The sequence below is a fragment of the Erithacus rubecula genome (assembly GCF_903797595.1).
Source record: "Erithacus rubecula genome assembly, chromosome: 22".
NCBI classification, from domain to species: Eukaryota; Metazoa; Chordata; class Aves; order Passeriformes; family Muscicapidae; genus Erithacus; species Erithacus rubecula.
In genome coordinates, this window is record NC_136674.1 from 3,029,067 (window position 1) to 3,049,427 (window position 20,361).

The 20,361-nt window shown below is 49.2% G+C and overlaps 1 protein-coding gene across 1 annotated transcript in view; it reads right to left on the reverse strand.

The window, feature by feature from the left end:
* Positions 1–20,361, reverse strand: part of NXN (nucleoredoxin) — a 45,736-nt gene that overhangs the window by 5,928 nt on the left and 19,447 nt on the right. Inside the window, exons 2-6 of the mRNA XM_079325338.1 lie at positions 7,687–7,804; positions 6,219–6,352; positions 5,793–5,893; positions 5,290–5,396; positions 160–339 (exon numbers count right to left, since the gene is read on the reverse strand). Of these exons, the coding sequence (XP_079181464.1) occupies positions 160–339; positions 5,290–5,396; positions 5,793–5,893; positions 6,219–6,352; positions 7,687–7,804 (640 nt within the window). The remainder of the gene's footprint in view (positions 1–159; positions 340–5,289; positions 5,397–5,792; positions 5,894–6,218; positions 6,353–7,686; positions 7,805–20,361) is intronic.

The following is a 20,361-nucleotide window of genomic DNA, read 5'->3' on the forward strand; positions in this document are numbered from 1 at the left end:
ATGGAAAATAGCAATGGAAGTGCTATCCCTTCCCAGAGACACTGTCATCACCAGAGCCAGATTCCCAGCCCTGCAGCAGCTCTAGCCAAGCTGGCAGGTTGCCCAGCCCCCTTCCCCAGCACAGGCTCTGCTGTCCCAGCAGGGATGCTCCATCCATACCTACAAAGAGAACGAGGCAGGGCCCCTCATTGAGCTGCACGGCGTTGGAGTCTGTCAGCTCCAGCACGGGCTTGGGGTGCCAGGGGAACTCGTGGCACTCGATGTCGTTCAGCACCTCCACCCGGCCCTGCCGTGTGATCACGTCCCCCTTGGAGTCCAGCACGATCAGAGTGGGGATGCCTGCAGTGGAAAAAAACAGGCAGGGGGATCAGCCAAAGCATGAACTGGGTGTGGGGAGAAAGGCCTCTTCCTATGGCCTCTGGCTCTGGCAGGAGCCCAGCGATTCTCCTGCCTCTCCACAGCTCATGGATGGGGATCAGGCTCCTGGATCCTACTCTGTCCTAGCAGAGCACTGCAATGCAGAACCCAGAGCAGGAAGCTGACAGCCAGCTCTGGCATTGCCTGCCTCTCCCTGCCCAGCTGCACGCAGGGACTGCTGCTCTCTGGTGCCCAGAGGTGCAAATCCCACTGTACCACGCAGGGACCCTTCCTCTTGTACCACCATCCCAGTGCTGAGATGTGGCTGCCTCTGGAAGAGCCCAATTCCCAGGAACTCACAAGGCCTGCACACAACAGTGGCCAGGAAGCAGGGTGTGTTCCTTCCCAGAAGAACACCACGTATTCTTGCCCCCAAAGCCCTCCAGCAGCACTCTGCACTAATGGCCCAGCCATTTCCATAGCACATCCCTCTGGAGACTAACAAAGCTGTGCAGGAATGTCCAGGTCTGCAGGAACCTGGCAGGATGTGGCTGGGGGATATCCAGTGATGATCTGGCCCTTGGGAAAAAGCAGCATTTTGCCCTGAGCTATGGGGCTGAAAAATTTTTTCATAAAGGAGAAGCTTTGTACAGGAGGTGAACAGAGGTGCAGCAGAGACACAGCACAAGTCACCAACTGAAATGTCACTGGCAGCAGGGCAGGTTGACACCAGTTGGTGACCATCCCATCTGATAAAGCACCAGCTTTCCTGCCACAAAACACCAGGGGTGGGTCAGCAGCGTGCTGGTGACTTCATCTGGAAAGCACAGCATTCCTCTGTCATCAGGGAGACAAAGAAACATCCCACGAGGAAGGAAGAGGGGACAGCGGGACAAATGAAGTGACCAGTGCTAATGCCAAATGAAATGACCAGTGTTAGTGCCAAATGAAGTGACCAGTGTTAGTGCCAAGTGCTGCTGTCACTGCTCATCACCTGGGCTTTGACCTGCTCCTATCCAGCATCTCCCTCACCCAGCAACATCCCTGGCAAGCTGAGGTAATTCCAACACTCCTGCCTTTCATCCCGAGGTTCATTTTAAAGCTCATTCCTCACAAACACCCCGCAGAGCCCTTCCCTGAGCAGGGGGCCGGCAGCGTGTTTGCCCCTGCCAGGCTGCTGGCACTGTGCTCCCGTGTTTACCCAACAGTGGGTTACTCAGGAGCCCTCTGAAGTGGGGGCATTTCTCCAGGAAATACACGGCCATCTGTGTGTCCCAGCCCGCCTGCAGCCCGGGCCGGCGGCCGCATTCCCGGCATTCCAGCCCGGCGGCGCATTCCTGCCTGCGCTGGGGCTGGTGCTAAGCAGCACTGCAGGAACCCGCCCAATGGCTGAGCTTGCAGATCCTTAGGGTACGCCAAGAAAACCATTTTGTATCACAAAAAGGCTTATTCATTACCTGCTGGTAATTCAAGGCAGCCCCAGGGTAGGGATGGGTTAAACAGACTGGAAGGAATTGGGAAATCTCACGCTGGCCCTGCCCTTGCAGGCACAAAGTGCTACTGACACCGGGAGAAGCAACGGGCTGAGCAGGATTCGGATCCTGATCCTTTTAGGATTGCCAACCCCACCCCAAACGCCTTTTCCATCCATTGCACACCAGGGACAGGCTTCTCTGGTCAGCCCTCAGCCTGAGCAGCACTCCCAGGCAGAGGTTTCAAATAAGCTTTGCTGATCTGGGAAAATTAAGGGCCCAATTTAGACACATTGCTGTGATTCTACAGCTGTCAAGGATTTCATCCACTATTCAAAGCATTCCTTTAGACTTCACCTAATTTGCATATGCTGATGATTCCCCTCTCCACCCCCCAATACCCAGCCATTAAACCTCCGACTGCAAATACAAAACTGAATCAGAAAATAGAATATTTTTAAAGATAATTCACACCTCTGTCTTCTCAGCTGCCCTTTGTGACTACTTCCCTAAAAGACACACCCTGTTCTCTGGGGACACAGACCTGCAGGACCAAGGAAACCATCTTTTATGTTATTCACACCTGCTAACCCAAGTAATTTCTCCTCCCTGATCGTCCCAGCCACTATTTGTTATTTTAGTGCCTTTTGGGGGATTTGGTAATTGCCTTAAGTCATAACACCAGAATTTACTTATCAAGAAGAATCAGCGATCAGACACTGCAATGAATATTGTATAAGCTTGGATGAGAATTAGCATAGACAGCCTTGGTTGGATTTTATGCACTAGAAAATGGATTTGGCTCCCATGGGGTCAGCATTTTATGAAAACACAGAGGCCAAATGGTTTGTTACCAAACCTGGCAAGGCATTTACATATTTATATATTAAACCCCAGACCCAACACTGAAATCTCATCTGCATGAAGTCTGTTGGGTGAGTAATCACAATCCATGTGAAGCAAACCCCACACCAACCACAGCACAGGTGGTGCATTTTACTGCTGTTTTTACACTTTTTCAGAAGAAAGCTCCAGAAATCTCTTGTAGCAGTGACTTCCAGGCTGTGAGGGTGACCTGGGATGTGTGGGTTAAAGCAGGGAGAAAGGGAGAAACAACAGTTTTTGGAAGGCATTGTAAATCCCAAAGAGACACCACAGAGTCCAGGGGGAATACTGAGGAACTCAGAGATCTTGTGAAATACAACAGCAAGGGGTGATTCCTATCTAAGCATCAAGTTTATCACTGCTCCCCATCCCATTGGAAGGAGAGCTAAAGGCAGGGGATTTCAGCCAGGGCAGGACTGGGAGCTGCCTGCACAAAGGGGAATTCTTTCTAAGCAGCCACAACACAAGACATGACTCTTTCTCAGAAGAGCACTGCACCCAGAAGCAATTTACTAGAGGTGGTATGGCACAGCCTCTGCCTGCACATGAGTTATGAATAGAGGCATTCAAAGTAAACCCAAATAAAGGCTTGTAACTCAACTTGCATTTTATACTGAGTTTTTAAAAGTTGTAGGGGCCAACACAGGACTGAAACAACAAGAGATTTGACTTTTGCTGCTTTCCACCACTCAGGAACTTAAAGCAGACAGGCAAGACACACACTCTCCTGGTGTTACAGAACCCAGCCTTCAAAAAACAGAGGGAATCTCCTCATGTGCTCACAATCCAAGCACCAGGATGGAAACCTGGACACTCTCACTGATCACAGTGAAGCTCCAGAGAGAGTTTTCAGAGAGGCAGCATCAGAACCATGAATGTGGGGAAATGCAGATGTGGTCACACAGATCAGATTTTTCATTTAGGTGGAATAACCACGTGTGGTGATGAGCAGAACCCACAACATCCAGCTCTGTTTGCAGGAAGCTTTTGTCCCAGCTGGTGTGAAAAGCCTGACTGCAAACAGGCAGGCAGCCTCCTGTCTACATGGAGCTGAGATTCAGGGATAACATGGGAGCTACCTGGGCAGAGGAGGGGGCTGGGGTACAGGGGAACAGCCAATATTTACATTTTCAGATCAGCACACAACAAAGAGAGACACCTTTAAGAAGGCAGGGGCTGGAGCTGGAGGGAAAGCTGTTGTGTTTCCCTGGCTACAGCATGCCTGGTGCTCAAGTATCCATGTCTGGACACCTTATTTACAGAAAGTCCCAGTGAAACTGGCAGCAGTCCTGCAGAGCTGGGCTGGAACCAGCACTGGAGAGGGTTGTGAGCGGGCTGGGGAAAAGACAGATGAATTTGGAAAGCTCTGGCCTCATGGGAAGGTCATTAAGCAGCAAACTGATGGCTATTTAAAGCAAGCAAATGGTTATTCTTGGGCTAAGGTCAGGGAACAGAGCTGAGTGGCAGCACCTGAGGGGGGTGGGAGAGGACTCCAAGCAGGGATTATTTCTCCTGTCACTCTTCCCAAGCCCTTGGCCACACTCCTCCTTCCCTGCAGATCACATTAACATTCTGCCAGCCTGCACCCACCTGGACAACATGAAGCTGAGTCAGGGGAGGTTTAGGTTGGATAAAAGGGAAAGTTTTTTCACCCAGAGGGCAGCTGAGCACTGAAAGAGGTTCCCCAGGGACGTGTTCACAGCACCAAACCTGTCTGAGCTCAAGAAGCATTGGGACAAAGCTCTCAGGCACAGGGTTGGACTGTTGGGTGCCCTACATAGGGCCAGGAGTGGGATCTATGATCCTGATGGGTCCCTCCTAACTCAGCATATTCTCTGATTCTATGACATCACACAGAAACAGATGAGGAACAGCCACTTTGCAACAAGATCCTTTAACCACAGGGAGAAACTATCTGTATATACACAAGATCTGCTCACCAGCCAGTCACCTTGCACACCTCTGTGCTGCAGTTTGTCCCCTGCAGGAACAAGGTGCCAGCCCCCAGGAATGCTGCTGTGAGCTTTTATCATCTTTGTGACTCTTTGAAGCCACACAGAGTCTCTCCTTGCCCCTATTAGCAGCCAGGGCTGCTGGAATTCTGGCACTGGCATGTACAGTAAAAGCAAAGCCATGGTTTACATCAAACACTCTCTCCTTTGTAATTCATGTCACTAACATAAACCAGATGCCATCTTCCTCAGCCCCTACACAGAACAATGGCCTGCCTTTACATTACATAAACCAGCAAGAAAATGAAATTTAAACCTTCAAGAAATAGCAAAAAAAAAATAAATAAATCAGTAATTAGACAAAAAACATCCAAGCCAAAACCAGCTTCCAAGTTTCCAGGAAGAATTAGGTTGTTTATGGAAGTCCTGTTTCAACTAACAGCCTGCCTGGCAGGTGGTAGGAATGTGAGTTTGTGGAGAGCAGAAACATGAAGCGGCTCTGCCTGGGGCACTGTGATTTGCTTTGCTGTTTTCTTGGTTTAGTTAAACAAGAGGAGACATTAAAAATACTCAAGAGAAGAGGAGGGGGCAGGAGCTGTGTGCCCCAGGGTGGCCTCTCCTACCTTGGATGCCGTAGAGCCGGTTCAGGCGCGACCGTCGGGGCTCGTCGGCGTAGGGCACGGCCACCCAGGGCATCTCACTGAAGTACTGCTTGAAGGAGTCCTCTGACCTGTGCCAGGAACAGCACATGGCATGCACAGCCCTCCACTTGCCAGGCTCCTTCCTCATTAAAAACCTGGCCTGCAAAGCCCTTTATCCCTCCCACCAAAACCAATCAGCTGGGAGAGGGTCAGATCGAATTTGAAGCCCCCAGTCCTTCATGAAGAAGTCCATGGTGGATTTTTCCCCAGTAAAATATTTCAAATTCTCCAGAGCATCTGAATGCCAACCCATGGTGACAGCAGCAGCTCCAGCATCCTTCAGACTCCAGAGCCACAAGACACGAAGTGAGGGAAGCACAGAGCTGCTCTTGCTGACCCCACTCAGGGCAGGGAAGGACTCAAGCAGCTTTTCTGGTGCCAGAGCCAAGCTGCTCTGCCTGCACAGGCTGTCAGTGCTGCCTCACCTGTCTGCACTAACAAAGAGGATCTCAAACTTCTGGCCTGCCTCCTTGATTTTCCTGTAGGACTCCACCAGCACCCTCGTGAGGCTTCGGCACGGCGGGCACTGCAAAACACAAGCACAGGGAGGACATTGTCTCCTGCTCAGGACAGACTCACAGCCAGCAGGGCCAGGTGACCCAGTGACCATGAACTGCTGTGACCTCATCCTTGCTGCAGTGCCTGAATGTGGCTGGGGTTTATGGTCTGTAATTTAAAAAAAAAAAATCTCTTCCATTTTTACAATCTGACCAGTTTTACCCCTTACAGGGTCAGCTGAGGATGGCAATGCTGATGATCTAAGTATCTTAAATTCTTCAGCACCAACCAGCCTGAGGTCTTTACTCTTCCTGAGCCCACTCCAGCTGCTCTGCACAGCAGCTCCTACTCACCCAGTGTGCAGAGAAATAGACCCCAACGTGGGAGCCCTCCAAGGCACTGCTGTCCAGTGTCTGCCCATTGTTCCTTAGCAGAGGCCCAGCAACAACTTCACTGAAGGGTTTTGGCCCCCAAGGGAACTCCAGACCTGGGGAGGGGTCAGGACAGGGGTGGGAAGAAGACACAAGACAGTAAATGTGCATGCAGCTTTTACAGGTTCAGAAAGTTCCACTAGATAAAACATCCCATCTTCAGAACACAGGGGATCCTGTCTGAGGAACCCTGCTGGGGTTTATTCCCATCCAAGGGGGATGCAGAACTCCTCAGCTGTCAGAGGAGGCCAAGCTCTGCACTGCAGCCAGGGTCACCTCTTTCTCTCAGGCAGGCTGCACCCAACTCACAGCACCTTCAGCTTGGCAAAGCCTGCTCTGATTTTGTGCCTGATGAGGAATCAGTGTTTACTTTAGCAAGAGAGGGCAAGGTGCCACGTGCTCAGGAATGCAGTCAGAATCTGTCCCTTATGCTGATACTACCCATATATTTTTACACACATCCATACATGTCTTTATTTATAAACTTTAGCTATATATATGTAAAAGATGGTGTTTTTATATCTATATATCTCTATATATCTTACACTAACCCTCTGCACCCCAAAGCAAGCTGTGTGTGTACACACAAACACGCTCTGAATCATCTGCTGCCAGCTCCCAGAGCAATCAATCCATGTGCTCAGCCAGAGAGGAGGAAACATCACAGATGGCTCAGGCCACAACATGCTCCTGCTGTACAGCTCCTGCCACTGAATTAAAGACTCTGTCAGTATTTACTGCACCAAGAAACAATGAGCCAGTGATAAAAGAAATGGATGGACAGCTACAGCAGATGACTGATAGGTCTGCAGGGTCTGTGAGTAAGGGCACATTTGGGCTTTGGGTTTTTTTTTCTAATTTGGCTCATTTGTTTTTTTTCCAAATTGGAGGAAGATAGATTTAACACCAACTCCCAACACATTAAATCTCAGCAAGGGAGAATAGTAACGTTATTTAGAAATTACACATTTTCTGTTTAATTTCTAAACAATGGGAAATGCATTAACCTGAGTGTGATGTCAGGGATAAAAGTCCCACTCAGTATTCTGGAAGGATTCTGCTCCCAAGGTATGGAAGATCTGGGCCATCATTCTGCCTTCACTAAGGAAAAATCCAAACTCCATGTTTCAGTTAGCCTAACCTTTTCCTCATTAACACTCCAGACAAAAATCCTGGAGGGAAATTCTTTGTTCTTTTCAGTAAGCAAAACCAAAACACAAGATCTGGCAGGAATGATGCAGAAATTTTTACACCAAAAATAGCACAGTGCTTTGAATAGTAAAGTATGACAATAGTCCTTTGTTCCCTCCCCCCAGGCCATGCAGAATGAACTGAGATGAAAAGGCAGCTGTGTGACAATGTTTCTGTGGCACAGAACTCCAGGTCTCACCTTCAGGGTCATCTCGGATGACCAGGAGGCCGTTCCTGCAAACCACCTTCCCAGTGGAGGCATCGATAAATATTAGGGAAGGAATGTTGGAGACTCTGTACTTGTTCCACAGCTTCAGCTGTAAAAGAGATTGGAAGGGGAGATAAGGAAGGTAAACTTGGCTTTGTGAACAGGAAGATTTTGGAGCATTAGCATCAATCAGAGCAGAGGTCAGAGGCAAGAAAAGAAACAGAGCTGGTGCTTCAGGAATGAGTGTGAATGTGAGGAAGAGCTGCTGGGCCAGTGCCCAGAGAGACCCTCACCATCACCACCCCATCCCCTCAGGACCTCAGGTGACACCCCAGTGTCTCACACCTGCTGTGGGCCTGCCTGTGAGCACAGGCAAAGCTTCTCCTCCTCCTGCTTTTACCTCTTTGCAAGTAAAATGGGGATAATACCTGCTATGCTTTGGGCTCTTTGTTTAGAAGACATGGTAAGCACAAATACTTTTAATGCCACTGCTCTGAAGCAATTTGTAATGCTTCCCTGGCTGTTTCCTCCCCTCCCACTTCCATGTTCATTAAACAAATCAGCAACCCCTGCCAAGACACAGCCAGGCTGAGCACAAGGCCAACACACAAAAAAATTATTCTTCTGCAACTGGGGCTTCCCGGGTTTGTTCCCAGGAGCTGATTAAGGGCTTTGACATCAGCCTGGGGGCCCAGCTCATCCGTCCTGCACTGCCAGCTTTGCAGGCTGATGGCCACATTTTGGGCAACCCAGTCTGGATGGGTCTGTCTGCTGGTCACTGTGCTTTGCAGCAAGCTCAGCTCTGCACAATATTGGTGACAAAGCCCTCTGGGTGTCACACCCTCCTGGGCTCACACTGCCCAGGATATGCTTCTGGCACAGGACAATTCAGAGCTTAATTTATGCACAGAAGCTGGCTGGGAGAGCTGCTCTTCCCACCATGCACAGAGGAGCTGCAGCCATCACCTCATTTTCCTTACAATTCTCCAAGCATTGCAACCCAAACAGCCCAGTGGTGAATTATCAATCTCTCAAACAAAAGCCAAACCATAACCAAGAGCCAAATGAGGAAGGAAACTAATCTCCACCTTCCCTTAACATCAAGCTCTGCTCTGCAAAGCCCCTTGGGCTCTGTGTTTACAACGTGCTCCAGTTTGGAGAATAAAACCCAGGCACTGGAGAAGGAGCCCACCAGAGCCAGTACAAGAACCAGAGAAACCATGACACAGTGTGCTGCTGCTTCCACCAGCATCTCACAGAGAAACTGCACCCATTGTCCCCAGGGGAAGAACTCTGCAGGCTGCTGTCCCTGATTGCAGAGAGCCAATCCCATTTCCTGAGATGGGAATGATCTGGGGATGTAGAGAGAGGAAAGGTTTTATGTCCTACCCACCAGCCTTCCTTTTTTAATAGGCATATTAATGGATAACAAACCAAATGGCCTTGGGCATGAAAAAAATAAAGAAACTGTATTCAGTGCAAACCAGCCCCCTCACAATGACCGTGTTCAAACCACAGAAGGTAAAATTCACTGCTGTGAAGTTTAAAGGGTGGGGGAAAGCTCTTTATAAGGATCACAGGCATTTAACAGGGTGCTGCAAACAATAAGGAAATTACAACTAGCAATCGGATCGTTCTCTTTAAATAGTTGCTTACATTACACTTCATTTTGCCAAGCCCTTTGTATACAGAAGCAGCTCCCCCAGGGCATCACGGTGGGTCCTGGCAGTTTTGCTTGGCTGGGGAAGCAGCAGGGTCTGCACTTCAGAGCCAAGAGGCTGCAAGGACTCACTGTGCTCAGAGGTATGGGGCTGGAACACCCCAGACAAGGGGATAACAGCAAACCAAACCTGCTCAAAGCACTGGGGCAAGCGTGGCATGGCTGGCTCCAAGCAGTCTGAGGTCCAGCACATGTGGCAACTCTTGCCAACAGCTGGTCTGGGTCTTCTCAGGATGTGTAAATCATCAGGCCCCACTGGACCCAAAATGCAGGCACTGCTCTTGGCTTCCAGATATCCACAGCACAGGGAATCTGCAATCCAGACACTCTGTCCTCATGGAATCAGGAGCTGCCACTTCTCACTCATCAGTGAGGGTTCACAGGAGAATGTCTCAAGCAAGCATGAAGCCAGGTGTGTGTCAAAAGGGTCAAAAAGCATCAAAAGAGGTCAATGTGACATCTGTTGCTGCTGGGGGAGCGTGTCCATCACTGAGCTCTGAGACCTGAACCTAAAGAACATCATGTCACACTCAGTCACACCTTGAGTGAACGAGAAAAAGCAATTCAAACAGAAAGGTTTTACCCTGCACCTGTGCAAAAGCTCCCAGACACAATCCAACAGAGCCCAGGCAACACCAAACCAAGTTTCAGAGCTTCATTCAGGATGAGCAGCACTTTCTATTTTTAACAGATTTGCTGCCTGGGTTATCACTGAAACACAGCACACAACACCAATGAACAAACACAACAATTGCATATAAAGCAGCTGGAACTGGGCTGCCACTTGAAGCCTACTATAAAAGCCTTGAATTAGAAGTTAGTGGTCTCGATGCACTAACCATATTAATTCCATCCAGGAATGTGCTGCTTCAAGTGGGAGCAGTTTGGTTTGATGACTCCCCTGTGCACCAGGAAAGCTGATGGGGAATGAGAAACGCACGCGCTGCAGGAGGAGTGCCAGGATCCACCACAATTCCCACCACCCTGGCCCTCATCAGCCAAATTCCAGCCTTTCCAGAGCCTGTCAGACATTTGGGAAAGAAGCCTGAAGGCTCCTTTTACTGCAGGTCTGACCTGAGAGAGCAGAACCTTGATAGGAAATGGGCTGGTTCATTTTAGCCAAGCTAAAGACAGCTCCCCATGGGATTCCCACACTGTGCCACTATTCTGCACCTTAACTACAGCTTTCAGCAAGGACATCTGACCTCCACCTAAAACCACTGGGATGACCCAACCTGTCTTGTGGCAAACCATTGTGCTAGTTAGTTTTTCTCAGGGTAAAATGCCAAAGATTTGCACATGTGAAGGTTCTGCAAAAGGGACAAGCTCAGCTTACACCCACTGGTTGTGGTCCATGCAGAAAGGGAAATCCAGGACAAAAAAGGCATCCCTGGTATGGGTACCTGCACAACCACACACCTCACAAAGGATTCTGTGTCAGGCAGGGTGTGGGATGCAGAAAGCAAATTACAACTTGCTGTGAGACTGCAGGCTGATGGGATGATAGCTCAGGCAGCAGAGCAGAGTGCTGCCTCAGCAACTCTGAAAAGCTGTTTTTCCTGCCGTGAAGAGGATGACATAGAAATAACATACTCCACACACTCTAAGGATTTGATCATCCATTTAAAGAGGGGATCTCTGCTCTGCTTCCCAACAGCTGTTGCAAATCTGTGGGATCAAGCCAAAGCTAACACAGATGTGGAAATAATCTACAGCCTACTCAGCCTGAAAGCAGCTGATCCTCTCACAGCCCCCTTCACTCCTGGTTCAGGCCTGCTACACTCACTGCTCACCCCAGGACACCCACTGGAGAAGGAGTGAGGAAATACAGCCCCTCACAAGGCTCTGTGCAGGCTGAGCAGCCTTACAGAAACTTCCCTGGCTCCTGTGCAGGTGGTTTTGTGCAGCCGTCCAGTGGAAAAACCAGAGTCACCAGATTCCACTGGTAACTTTATCCCTGCACAAAAGCATCACCACGATGTCCTGGAAACCACAAACCCTGGGCTCCCTCCATGACTCCATCCACAGCCAGCTGTGAGAGGCTTCCAGAGATCACTGGTGATCTGAGGGGATCCCCAGACATCAACCATGCAGCAGCACAAGGCTGCTCTCCCCACCAGCACTGGCTCCATTATTCCCCTCATCCTGATGACTGGGGATTCCTGGCTGAGAGGCTGGGGAGACATTTGCAGACAGCTACAGTAATTTTTCCAGATAAAGGTGTCAGACTAGAGGTGTCCCCAGCATCCCAGGGTGGTTTCAGTGCAGGGCTGGCACTCAGCCGGGGCAGATGAAATCCTGAAATCCCCTCCTGCTCTGCTCATTCTGCTGGGGAAGGGATCCCCCACTTCCAACAGCTGCCAAGTGCTATTTTTGCTTGTGCTGATTGATTTATCAGCACTGGTTGCATTCAGTCACTCACACAAACCCTGAGCTGCAGCAGTGAATTGCTGGCAGAGATAAAGCACAACTGCCCACAGTGCTGTGAGCCCTGCCTGCTGGGGAATGGTCCTCCCACCTCCTTGGGGGCTGCATTTCTCTGCTCTTGTGTGAAACTGGACCATAAAAGCTCTCACACTCCCCTCTTCCACAGCATATGGAGCTGACTCTGCAGAGGGCACACATGGTCTCTACTCATCTTGTAACCCACAATTCCACCCTGACCAGCGACACAAGACAAAGCCAGTTTAAAAACTCAAAGGCAGCAATAAAATGAACATATTCCTGCTGTGGATGGCTGCTGTTTTGTACTAAAACAAATGTAAAGCCATTTTTCTAAAAATACACTCTTACAGGCAATACCCCCAAGGCTCTGGAGAATTCTGGTGAGGCTTTGGAAAGATCCCACCTTCCAAGAGCCCAGTGAGTGACCATGTGAGAGCACAGGGGGGTTTCCATTACAGCATGAGCTCAGCTCTTGCTGGTCTCTCATTCAAGAGCTACAGGCTGAAACATGAAGTCTGTCTGAGGAAAAAACGAGCAGCACCCAGGAGAAGTGCCCTCATCCAGGGCTGCAGGGACCAGCTCTGCACACAGAGCAGCTCCAGGCTGAGATATCCATGGCCATTCCCAGAGCTCCAGCCCTGCGGGAACCCCTCTGTCCTCACTCAGTGACAGTGTTAAACTGCAGCTTTTACATCGTGCCTTAAAGGGTTTACAAGCACCAGGGGCCACCCAGGCTCTGCAGACAACAGGCTGCTCCCTCTCCCTGTCCATTTCAATCTAGTTCACGCCTGTCCCTACGATTCAAGCTCAGCTTGGGTAACAGCTCCTCTTCCAGCCCTCCCTCACTGCTCCTTGTCCTTGGTGCATCAGGGAAGCCCCTGAGCAGAAGGGGAACACGGTGAGGGAACAACACAGAGCCAGCAGTGGGGGGAGAGCAGATGGTGCACGCCAAGGTCTGACCCTGTGACACGGAGGAGATCGAGCGAGGCTTGGGATAAATTAATGTCCATTGTGCTGCTGCTTCTCTCTGAAAGCAAATCAAAATCTAATTACAAAACACAATGGTGAGAGAGATGTCTGCTGCGGGAACGTTAATGAGCTGAGGAGGGAGGGTTTGGAATTGTAATAAACAAGATTGATGTGAGCAGCTGAGAGGGACAGCGCAGGGCACTGGGGCTGCTGGTGCACAGGACCACAGGACCCCCTGTGTGCACAGTGCCTGCAATGGCTGACAGCCCAGTTACAACCAACCTCAGCACCAGCTTCCCCTGGCACCCAGCACCTGCTGTGGACATTCCAGCAAGCAAAAACCTAAAAACATCAACTCTAAAGTTCTACTTGCCACTTCCATCTCCTTGCTGCAGCTCCCCTGTGGGAGACTGGCACAGCACAGCCCAGCTTGTGGCTGCCCCTGACACACAGGCAGGCTGACAGGCTGGATCCTCCACAGCCCACATCTGATAGGAAAACATTTAATTTGAGCAGAGCTGAAGAGCAGTTAACATGATGTATGGAGAGCAGAGCCCCAGGGCCTGCAGCAGCCACAGGAGCTGGCCCAGTTGTTTTACATGTGCAGGTTTCAAAGAGGGGCTGGGATGGCAGCTTGATTTGATCCCAGCATCAGGAGGAACAAGCATTTGACTAAACATAGAGATAACAACACTGGCAGGAAATCAACCAGGGAGGATGCCACCAGACAGGCTGGTCTAGCAACACTATGAGGATATTTTTCATAAACATCTTTTTTCCAAGTGTTTCTCAAATTGTATTCAATAGCCCAAAGATGATGCAGAATTTAAGGATGCAGCATTGCACCCAGGACTAGGAAAAACACCTCCATGTAATTCCAATAATTGTTTTTCCTCCATGTGCACACCTTGCTTTACCTCTTAAAAGGGGGCTTGCACATGAGCAAGGTATTTAATAAACATTTTTTTCTTTCTGCAAACACACAAAAAGCAGCAAGGGCAGTGGGAGTTAAAAGTGTACGTGGGAAAAATTTAAGAAACATGTAGAAGTGCATCATCCATGGCCCCTATAAATTACACCCCCAAATGACTAACACTGAGTAAGAAATAGCTATGTAAACACAAAGGCAATAAGAAAAAAATAATAATTTCTGTCTCTCTATGGAAAAGGCTATTTTTTCATCTGTTTATAGGAAAGGCAAGGGGTGGGGTGGGAGTCTGGGATGTTGAATTGGAGTTCAGGGCCTCCCTTGGTCCCATGTCTCATCTGTCACTGGAAGTGGGACAGCTGCCAGAACATGGGTTTCCTACCCACTGCCTTTGCTGCTACTGTTCACTTGAGTGCTGGCAGTAATCTCAAGGTCAAACACCTTGCAATCCCAGATCACTAAGAAACAAACACTTCTGAAAAGCCTTGAGCTTAGACAGAATTCCCACCAAACACAAAAGCCTTTTAAATCAGCAGGGAAATTGAGATTTGTTTTTTTGTTTAGTTTAATGCACACAATGAGGTATTAGTAGGGTTTCTGTTTTGTTTTCAGTGGTTAATCTGAGAGAAAACCTTACACAATCAGACCAACAAAATCCTGGAAAACAATGGAGTATTTGTTAGCACTGTAACACACCCTGGGGAGGGAGAGCTCCAGGATGCCACAGCCAGGAGCCTCCTGAGCAGTGCCAAGGCAGCACCAGGACATCCCCCAGACCAGCTAAACAAAAGATTCCTGTAAAATTATCTCAGATTGCCTCTTGTGCCCACTGCTGCTGAAGTACCCACTGGGTGGAAGGGAAATTTGCTTTTCCACAGCACCTTTTGAAATGCAATAGCTCATCCACTGCATCACTGTGATGCTTCCTTACAAAAACCTCCACTCAACACAGCTCTTGCACCTCTGCCAACACTCAGACTGTTCAAAAGCAGCCACTTTTCTCCAGCTGATCCCAGGAGAGGGTGCACTGGTTGGTCTGGTCCTCCCTACAGCTGCATCCATCTCTGTCTCAGAGCCCACAACACTGACTCTCATCTGGCAGCACTCCTGGCTTGCAACCCAAGGAGGATTTTCATGCAAAGGTTACACAGCTGCAGAGCTACAGAGGCCACAACCACAGCCCTGGCTGCGGGGGCAGCTCCAGGATTTGCATGCAACAGGCTCTGCTCAAGGGATTCACTCTGGAACCACAGAACAAAATATGCCAGCAACTAACCAGAGCCAGGTGCTCTAAGCCCCAGCTGCAAAGAGCAATCCCTGCCAGTGACAGCTCTGAGTTATCCTGCTCCTCCTCAGCTTTTGGGGTGGAAGGGATCCCACAGACTGTGATGACCCAGAGCAGCTACAGTGCTTGCTTCTCCTTTGGAGCCCCAAGTGCATCCTGAGTAAACATCACACCACCAAAACTGCTCTGGGCCAAACCACTGATGATGAAGATGTGTTTTCAGGGCCTCTGTGCCCTCCCATCACACTTCACCAGCACAGCTGAGCCCCAGAGCCAGGCTGGCCTGAGCCTGCACTGGGTGCCCTCCGGGAAGAGCATCTGAGTGAGGGATGACACAGGCAGGACAGATGTAACACAGGCTGCTGGAAAATGCTCTCCTGCTGAGCACTTTTGTCCCTCCTGCTCCCCAAACTGACACTCAGCCCCTTGGCAGAAAGGCTGGAAATTAAAACCTGCCCCAGCCAGTGATGTCTGAACAGGAAAATGCCACTGAGAGTCCCATGTTTGCAACTATCACCTGCACACATTAAAAACCAGGGCAGAACAGCAGTACCCAGAGCTCAGATGCACCAACACCTCAATTGAAGCACAAACCAGCAGGTGGGAAATTGGAGAAGCCATTTCTTCACCCACTCCTTTTGCAGAGCAGCTTTTCCATCCCACTGTGCTCCAGCAAAGCTGGGGAACAGGGAAGGGAGGGACAGGAAAAGGAGCAGAGTCTGGTATGGGCTGGGCACAGAGGAAGGGGAGGGACAACCAGCATGGGGCCAGCAGAGAGGGCTGAGGGGTTTATGACACACACACATGGTGGGCCAGGTGCAGGGCAAGCAAGGGAACCTGATCTGTCCAGAAACCCAGCACTGAGCCACGAGAGGCCCCAGCTCCACGGGGAGGAATGGGACACAGCCTGCTACTCCCTCCTCTTCATTTCAAGGCATCGTGCAACAGCCAAACCAGTTAAAAAGATGAACACAGACAATGAAAAATCAGTAGCAAGATCAAAAGCTCCACTGATGAAAGTCAGAAAATACAGTTTCTCAAAGAGCCAAGAGTCTGCAGTCAGCATATGGAGGAAGGCAGGACACTGGTGAGAGCCTTGGCCACTGTGTCCCTCCTGCCACAAGCGTGGCACAGTCACGGAGAAACAAGGAGCTGCTGCCAGGAACTGATGAAACGTGAATCCCACGGGGGTGTTCAAAATGTCAGAGAAGATGCAGAGTATTAATTCCCTCTGCTGACAGCCAGCCCCAGCTGGAGGGGGAGGCTCAGAGACCACAGGATTCACCAGCTCTGTCACTGAGTGTCTGAGTGCAAAGCAGGAGGTGACACAGAGGGCTGGGTGGCAGGAGTGCTACCTTATGTTTTTGGTGAGAATAAGGGAGATTCTGTGCAAAGAAAAAACAAATTGTGTGTTCTTTTATAACACACCAAAAACTTCTGTGTGCTGGCAGCAACCCTCCTCAGATGGGGCTGTATCTCAGCTGTTACTATATTCAGTCTGTAAAATGCTCTGGGATGATAAAAATCACTCCAGAAACAGTTACTAAAACTGTTTCCAGGAAATACATTCACAGAGTTGGAGAAAGCCTGGTGTTTTTACAAGAGCTTCAACTAGAGAAAGACCAAAGTTTAGCAGGAAGTTTTGCTTCCTTGTCTTTTCAGTAATAAAAAGGAGCTGCACTGGGGTTTATTTGATTCTGCAACATACAAAACCACCATCAGTTGTTTCCTCAGAGAGCAGCCTGGCTTGAAATGATAACAGCCCTCAAATCACCTGGAGCTGAAGGTTTTCTGCCTTAGTCAAGCTCTGGATTTGTCTACTTGCATTCCTGTTTTATCCTGTTGCTTTCCATGATTACTGAATTGTCCAGAAGATGATCCCAGGTTAACTAAATCCATACTGCAAGAGAAGAGATTTTATCCAGGAAAAGCACCGTGGGAGCACAGTCCAACTTCCCATCCCCACTCCAGCCTCAGTGCTGGGAAGCAACATGCTTGGAATTGGATGAGCCACAGGAAATGCAAGCAAACCATCCACTTGTGTCCAAGTGGCTTTTTCCAAGGATCTGCCATGTAGTTTTAAGCTCAGTCACCCCTTCCCCACCCCTGGGTCAGAAGTGATTGAATGCAGCCACCGAGTCAAACTCCAGCAGACTCATCTGGTTTGGCAGCCCTGAGGTTCTGCTGCGAGCTCCAAGCTCTTCCCCTCCTCTCCCTCTCCCTCCTCCTCTTGTTCAATTATCTTGCTTCATCTTTATTCTGTTTCCAGGAACACTTAGCAACAGGCTCTTGCAATCAGCCACCGGCAGGCAGGATCTGAGGAGGAGACTGCAGTTGAGATGACCTTTTGCTACACTCATGCAAATTTTAAAGAAAGTATGTGAACAATTTGCCTTTTAAGTATCCTCTGCTTGCATTCACCGGGAGTTAATTCTCCTTCTCTCCTTAGAGGCATCAGAAACACCAGATTTTCTGATTTTACACTAATGAGAACAAAACCTGCAGCTTAATTCCGGCTTACTTTGTGGGATTTTTTTTCTGTATCTCACGCTGTGAGCAGAACCTGAACGGGTGAAAATTAACATGTGACATCTCCCCTGGCCTAGACCTCAGATCTGCTCAGACACCACATGCTCCTGTCAGCAAAAGCCAAGCTCAGGCTCCATCCCAGCAGCCAAACTGGTCCTGAGATGGACAAGATGCTGCTGCTGCTGTTGGTGAGCAGCTTTCAGTGATCACCATCAGAGACTTTCATCCCAGGACAGCCCCAGGGCATGCCAGGAGCCAAACACTGCCTCAGCCTCCCCAGGAACTGCAGCTTTTGTCATCTCCATGATTAAAGCTCATCTGCCCAGGCAGCAGATGAAGGTTGGGACAGTGGACTGTCATTGCCATGGGACTCCTGGAGAGCTCCTGCCAAATCCAGGGAATTTGGCAAATGAAATCCTCCAAAGCAACACACCGACCACCAAGGGCTCTGCGAGGGCAGCACTGAAGCTGGATGGATGGAAATGGGTAAATCACAAGCCTGGGTTTGAAAAACCACAGCAACAAACTCACAGCAGCCGTTTTTACAGCCACCCCAATGGGTGCTGGCAGAGGAGAACAGGCAGCAGCCTTGATTTTCATCAGATTTAAATCAAATCCCCAAAGCTTTCCAGCACTTTCCCTGTCACTCAGTAATTTTCCCACATACACAAACAAGTTTGGAGACAACCCAAAGCACACACCAGGACAGCCAGTGCAGCTTGCAGGGCACAGGGGCATTACAGCATTTAAGTATTTTCTCCTTAAAACAAATACTCTGTGTTTGGAATAAAAAAAAAAATATCTCTTTCTTGCAGTGGTTAGAAGCTGAAAGGAGGGAATGGGTGAACACCCAGGTACCAAGACAGGCAGCTCACCTCCTGCTTTCTGAGTGGTGTTCACAACCAGGGAAAGAATTTGCAGGGCCCTAACCTGAGAAACAAAACAAAAACCCCTCACAGCTTTGATACTTCAAATGATCTTAAAAAGTATAATCTACTTTTTTTTTTTGCTGCCTTTAAAAATGAAAAGTCTAAATAAGCACATCATTTATCTGATTGCTGAGAACAGCATCTGGAACATCAATCTCTGCCTGAGCCTGCAGAAGCTGCAGGAGAGCTCAAAGCAGCCAAGGCTGCCCTTGAACCAGATGCAGCTCACTCTTACAGAAACGCCTGTAGATCCGTGTGAAAATGATTAAACAAAATTGCTCCCTCTTTTTTCAACTTCAGAACTCAAATCTGTTTTCTCTTAGAGGGCAGATGCTCATTACATATCCCACAGCACATCAAAGGGCAGGAAAAGAAGGAAGGCAGCCACCCTGCCATGCACCAGTGCCCAGGGTCCTGCCTGACCAGCACCCACCACCTCCCCTCCCCAGAACTCTTGGCTTGGGGTACAGAGGACAGAGGGTAAAAATGCTTCCAACAGCAGCAAACAGCAGCCATGTGTTTTGTAGGGAATTCTCTTGGGGCTTCAAAAACTCCGGCTACCTGGGGGAGCCCCAAAACTTGGGTATTTCTCCAACATTCCTTCCCCACTGGTGCTTGTGCTTTCAGAGCAGAACAGGGGAGACCATCAGCCCAGTGCCAGACCTGTAACCCCCATCCAGATCCAACCAGCATCTTCTTCAGATGCTTATTAATAAAATGAGAACATTAAGAGAGCACTGCAGAAGGTGCCATGAGAGGCTTAGCAGGATGTGACCTTAGGGGCACCAAACCCTGTGCATTTAATGCCACACCTGATTCAAACTCCTACACTCAGAGGTGAAAGGCAAGTGAGGGATGGGGAGCCTCATTCCCAGAGCCCTTCTCATTTATTTTAGTTCAAAGACCTCAGAAAACTCAAGGCAATCACTCACCAGCTCAGATATTTAAGGAGGAGCGTGGGGAAGTGTGCCTGGGAAGCAGGAAGCACAAAGTCAGCTTCATCCAGGATCCAAGGGAGAGGAGTCACAGCCAGGCTCTTACACAGCCCCACTGCCTCATCCATCTTAATCCTTCACCACTGAGAGATGAAAACAATTTATCCTCATTCCCTGCTCTTACTGAGAGGTTACAAGAAATAAAACTAAACCAAAGATCAGTGTTATACCCCTTCCCAGACAAACTCTGCCTGACCTGGACTTTCTCAGCATCCTTTTATCTAGAGGAGTGTTTTGGCTAAAGCTTTGCAGAGGAAAGCCATGTGAGCAAACCAGTTAAAAACCTGGTACTTTCATGTTTATACAGCCAGCTAAGCAGCACACTACAAAGGCTTTTATTCCAAGCCTCTCCTGACAAGCCAGCATGGATAAATTACATAATCTCCCAGGAATTATGATGCACAGGAGGAAAAAAACTCCAATTCCCTAGGTAAGAACTAAGGGCTCAGAAACTGAGAACTGAAGGAAAAGTCTGTACAAAAATCATCCCAAGATTAGGAGGCAACTTTTTTGTACTAAAAGGACACAGCAAAACCAGCTGTAGATGCAGACACACTCCTTCCCCATGGCTACCAAGAACTCACCAGGTCCACAGCTGAAGACAGAAAAACCTCAAAGATCTCTCTTCTCCCAATTCCAGAAAAACCAACCTGAAACAAGCCCCTGTGTTTGACAAGCAGTGCAAGTGGCTACAAGCACAAGAGATGAGCTTCCCAGTCTGAGAGGTGCAACTGAGCAATGAATCATAGAACAGAATCATGGAATATCCTGAGCTGGAAGGGACCCACTAGGATCATCAAAGCTGCTGTCAATGGGGTGCATCCAAGCACAGCCTGAATTCCAGGTTACATCAGGCTTCACACACT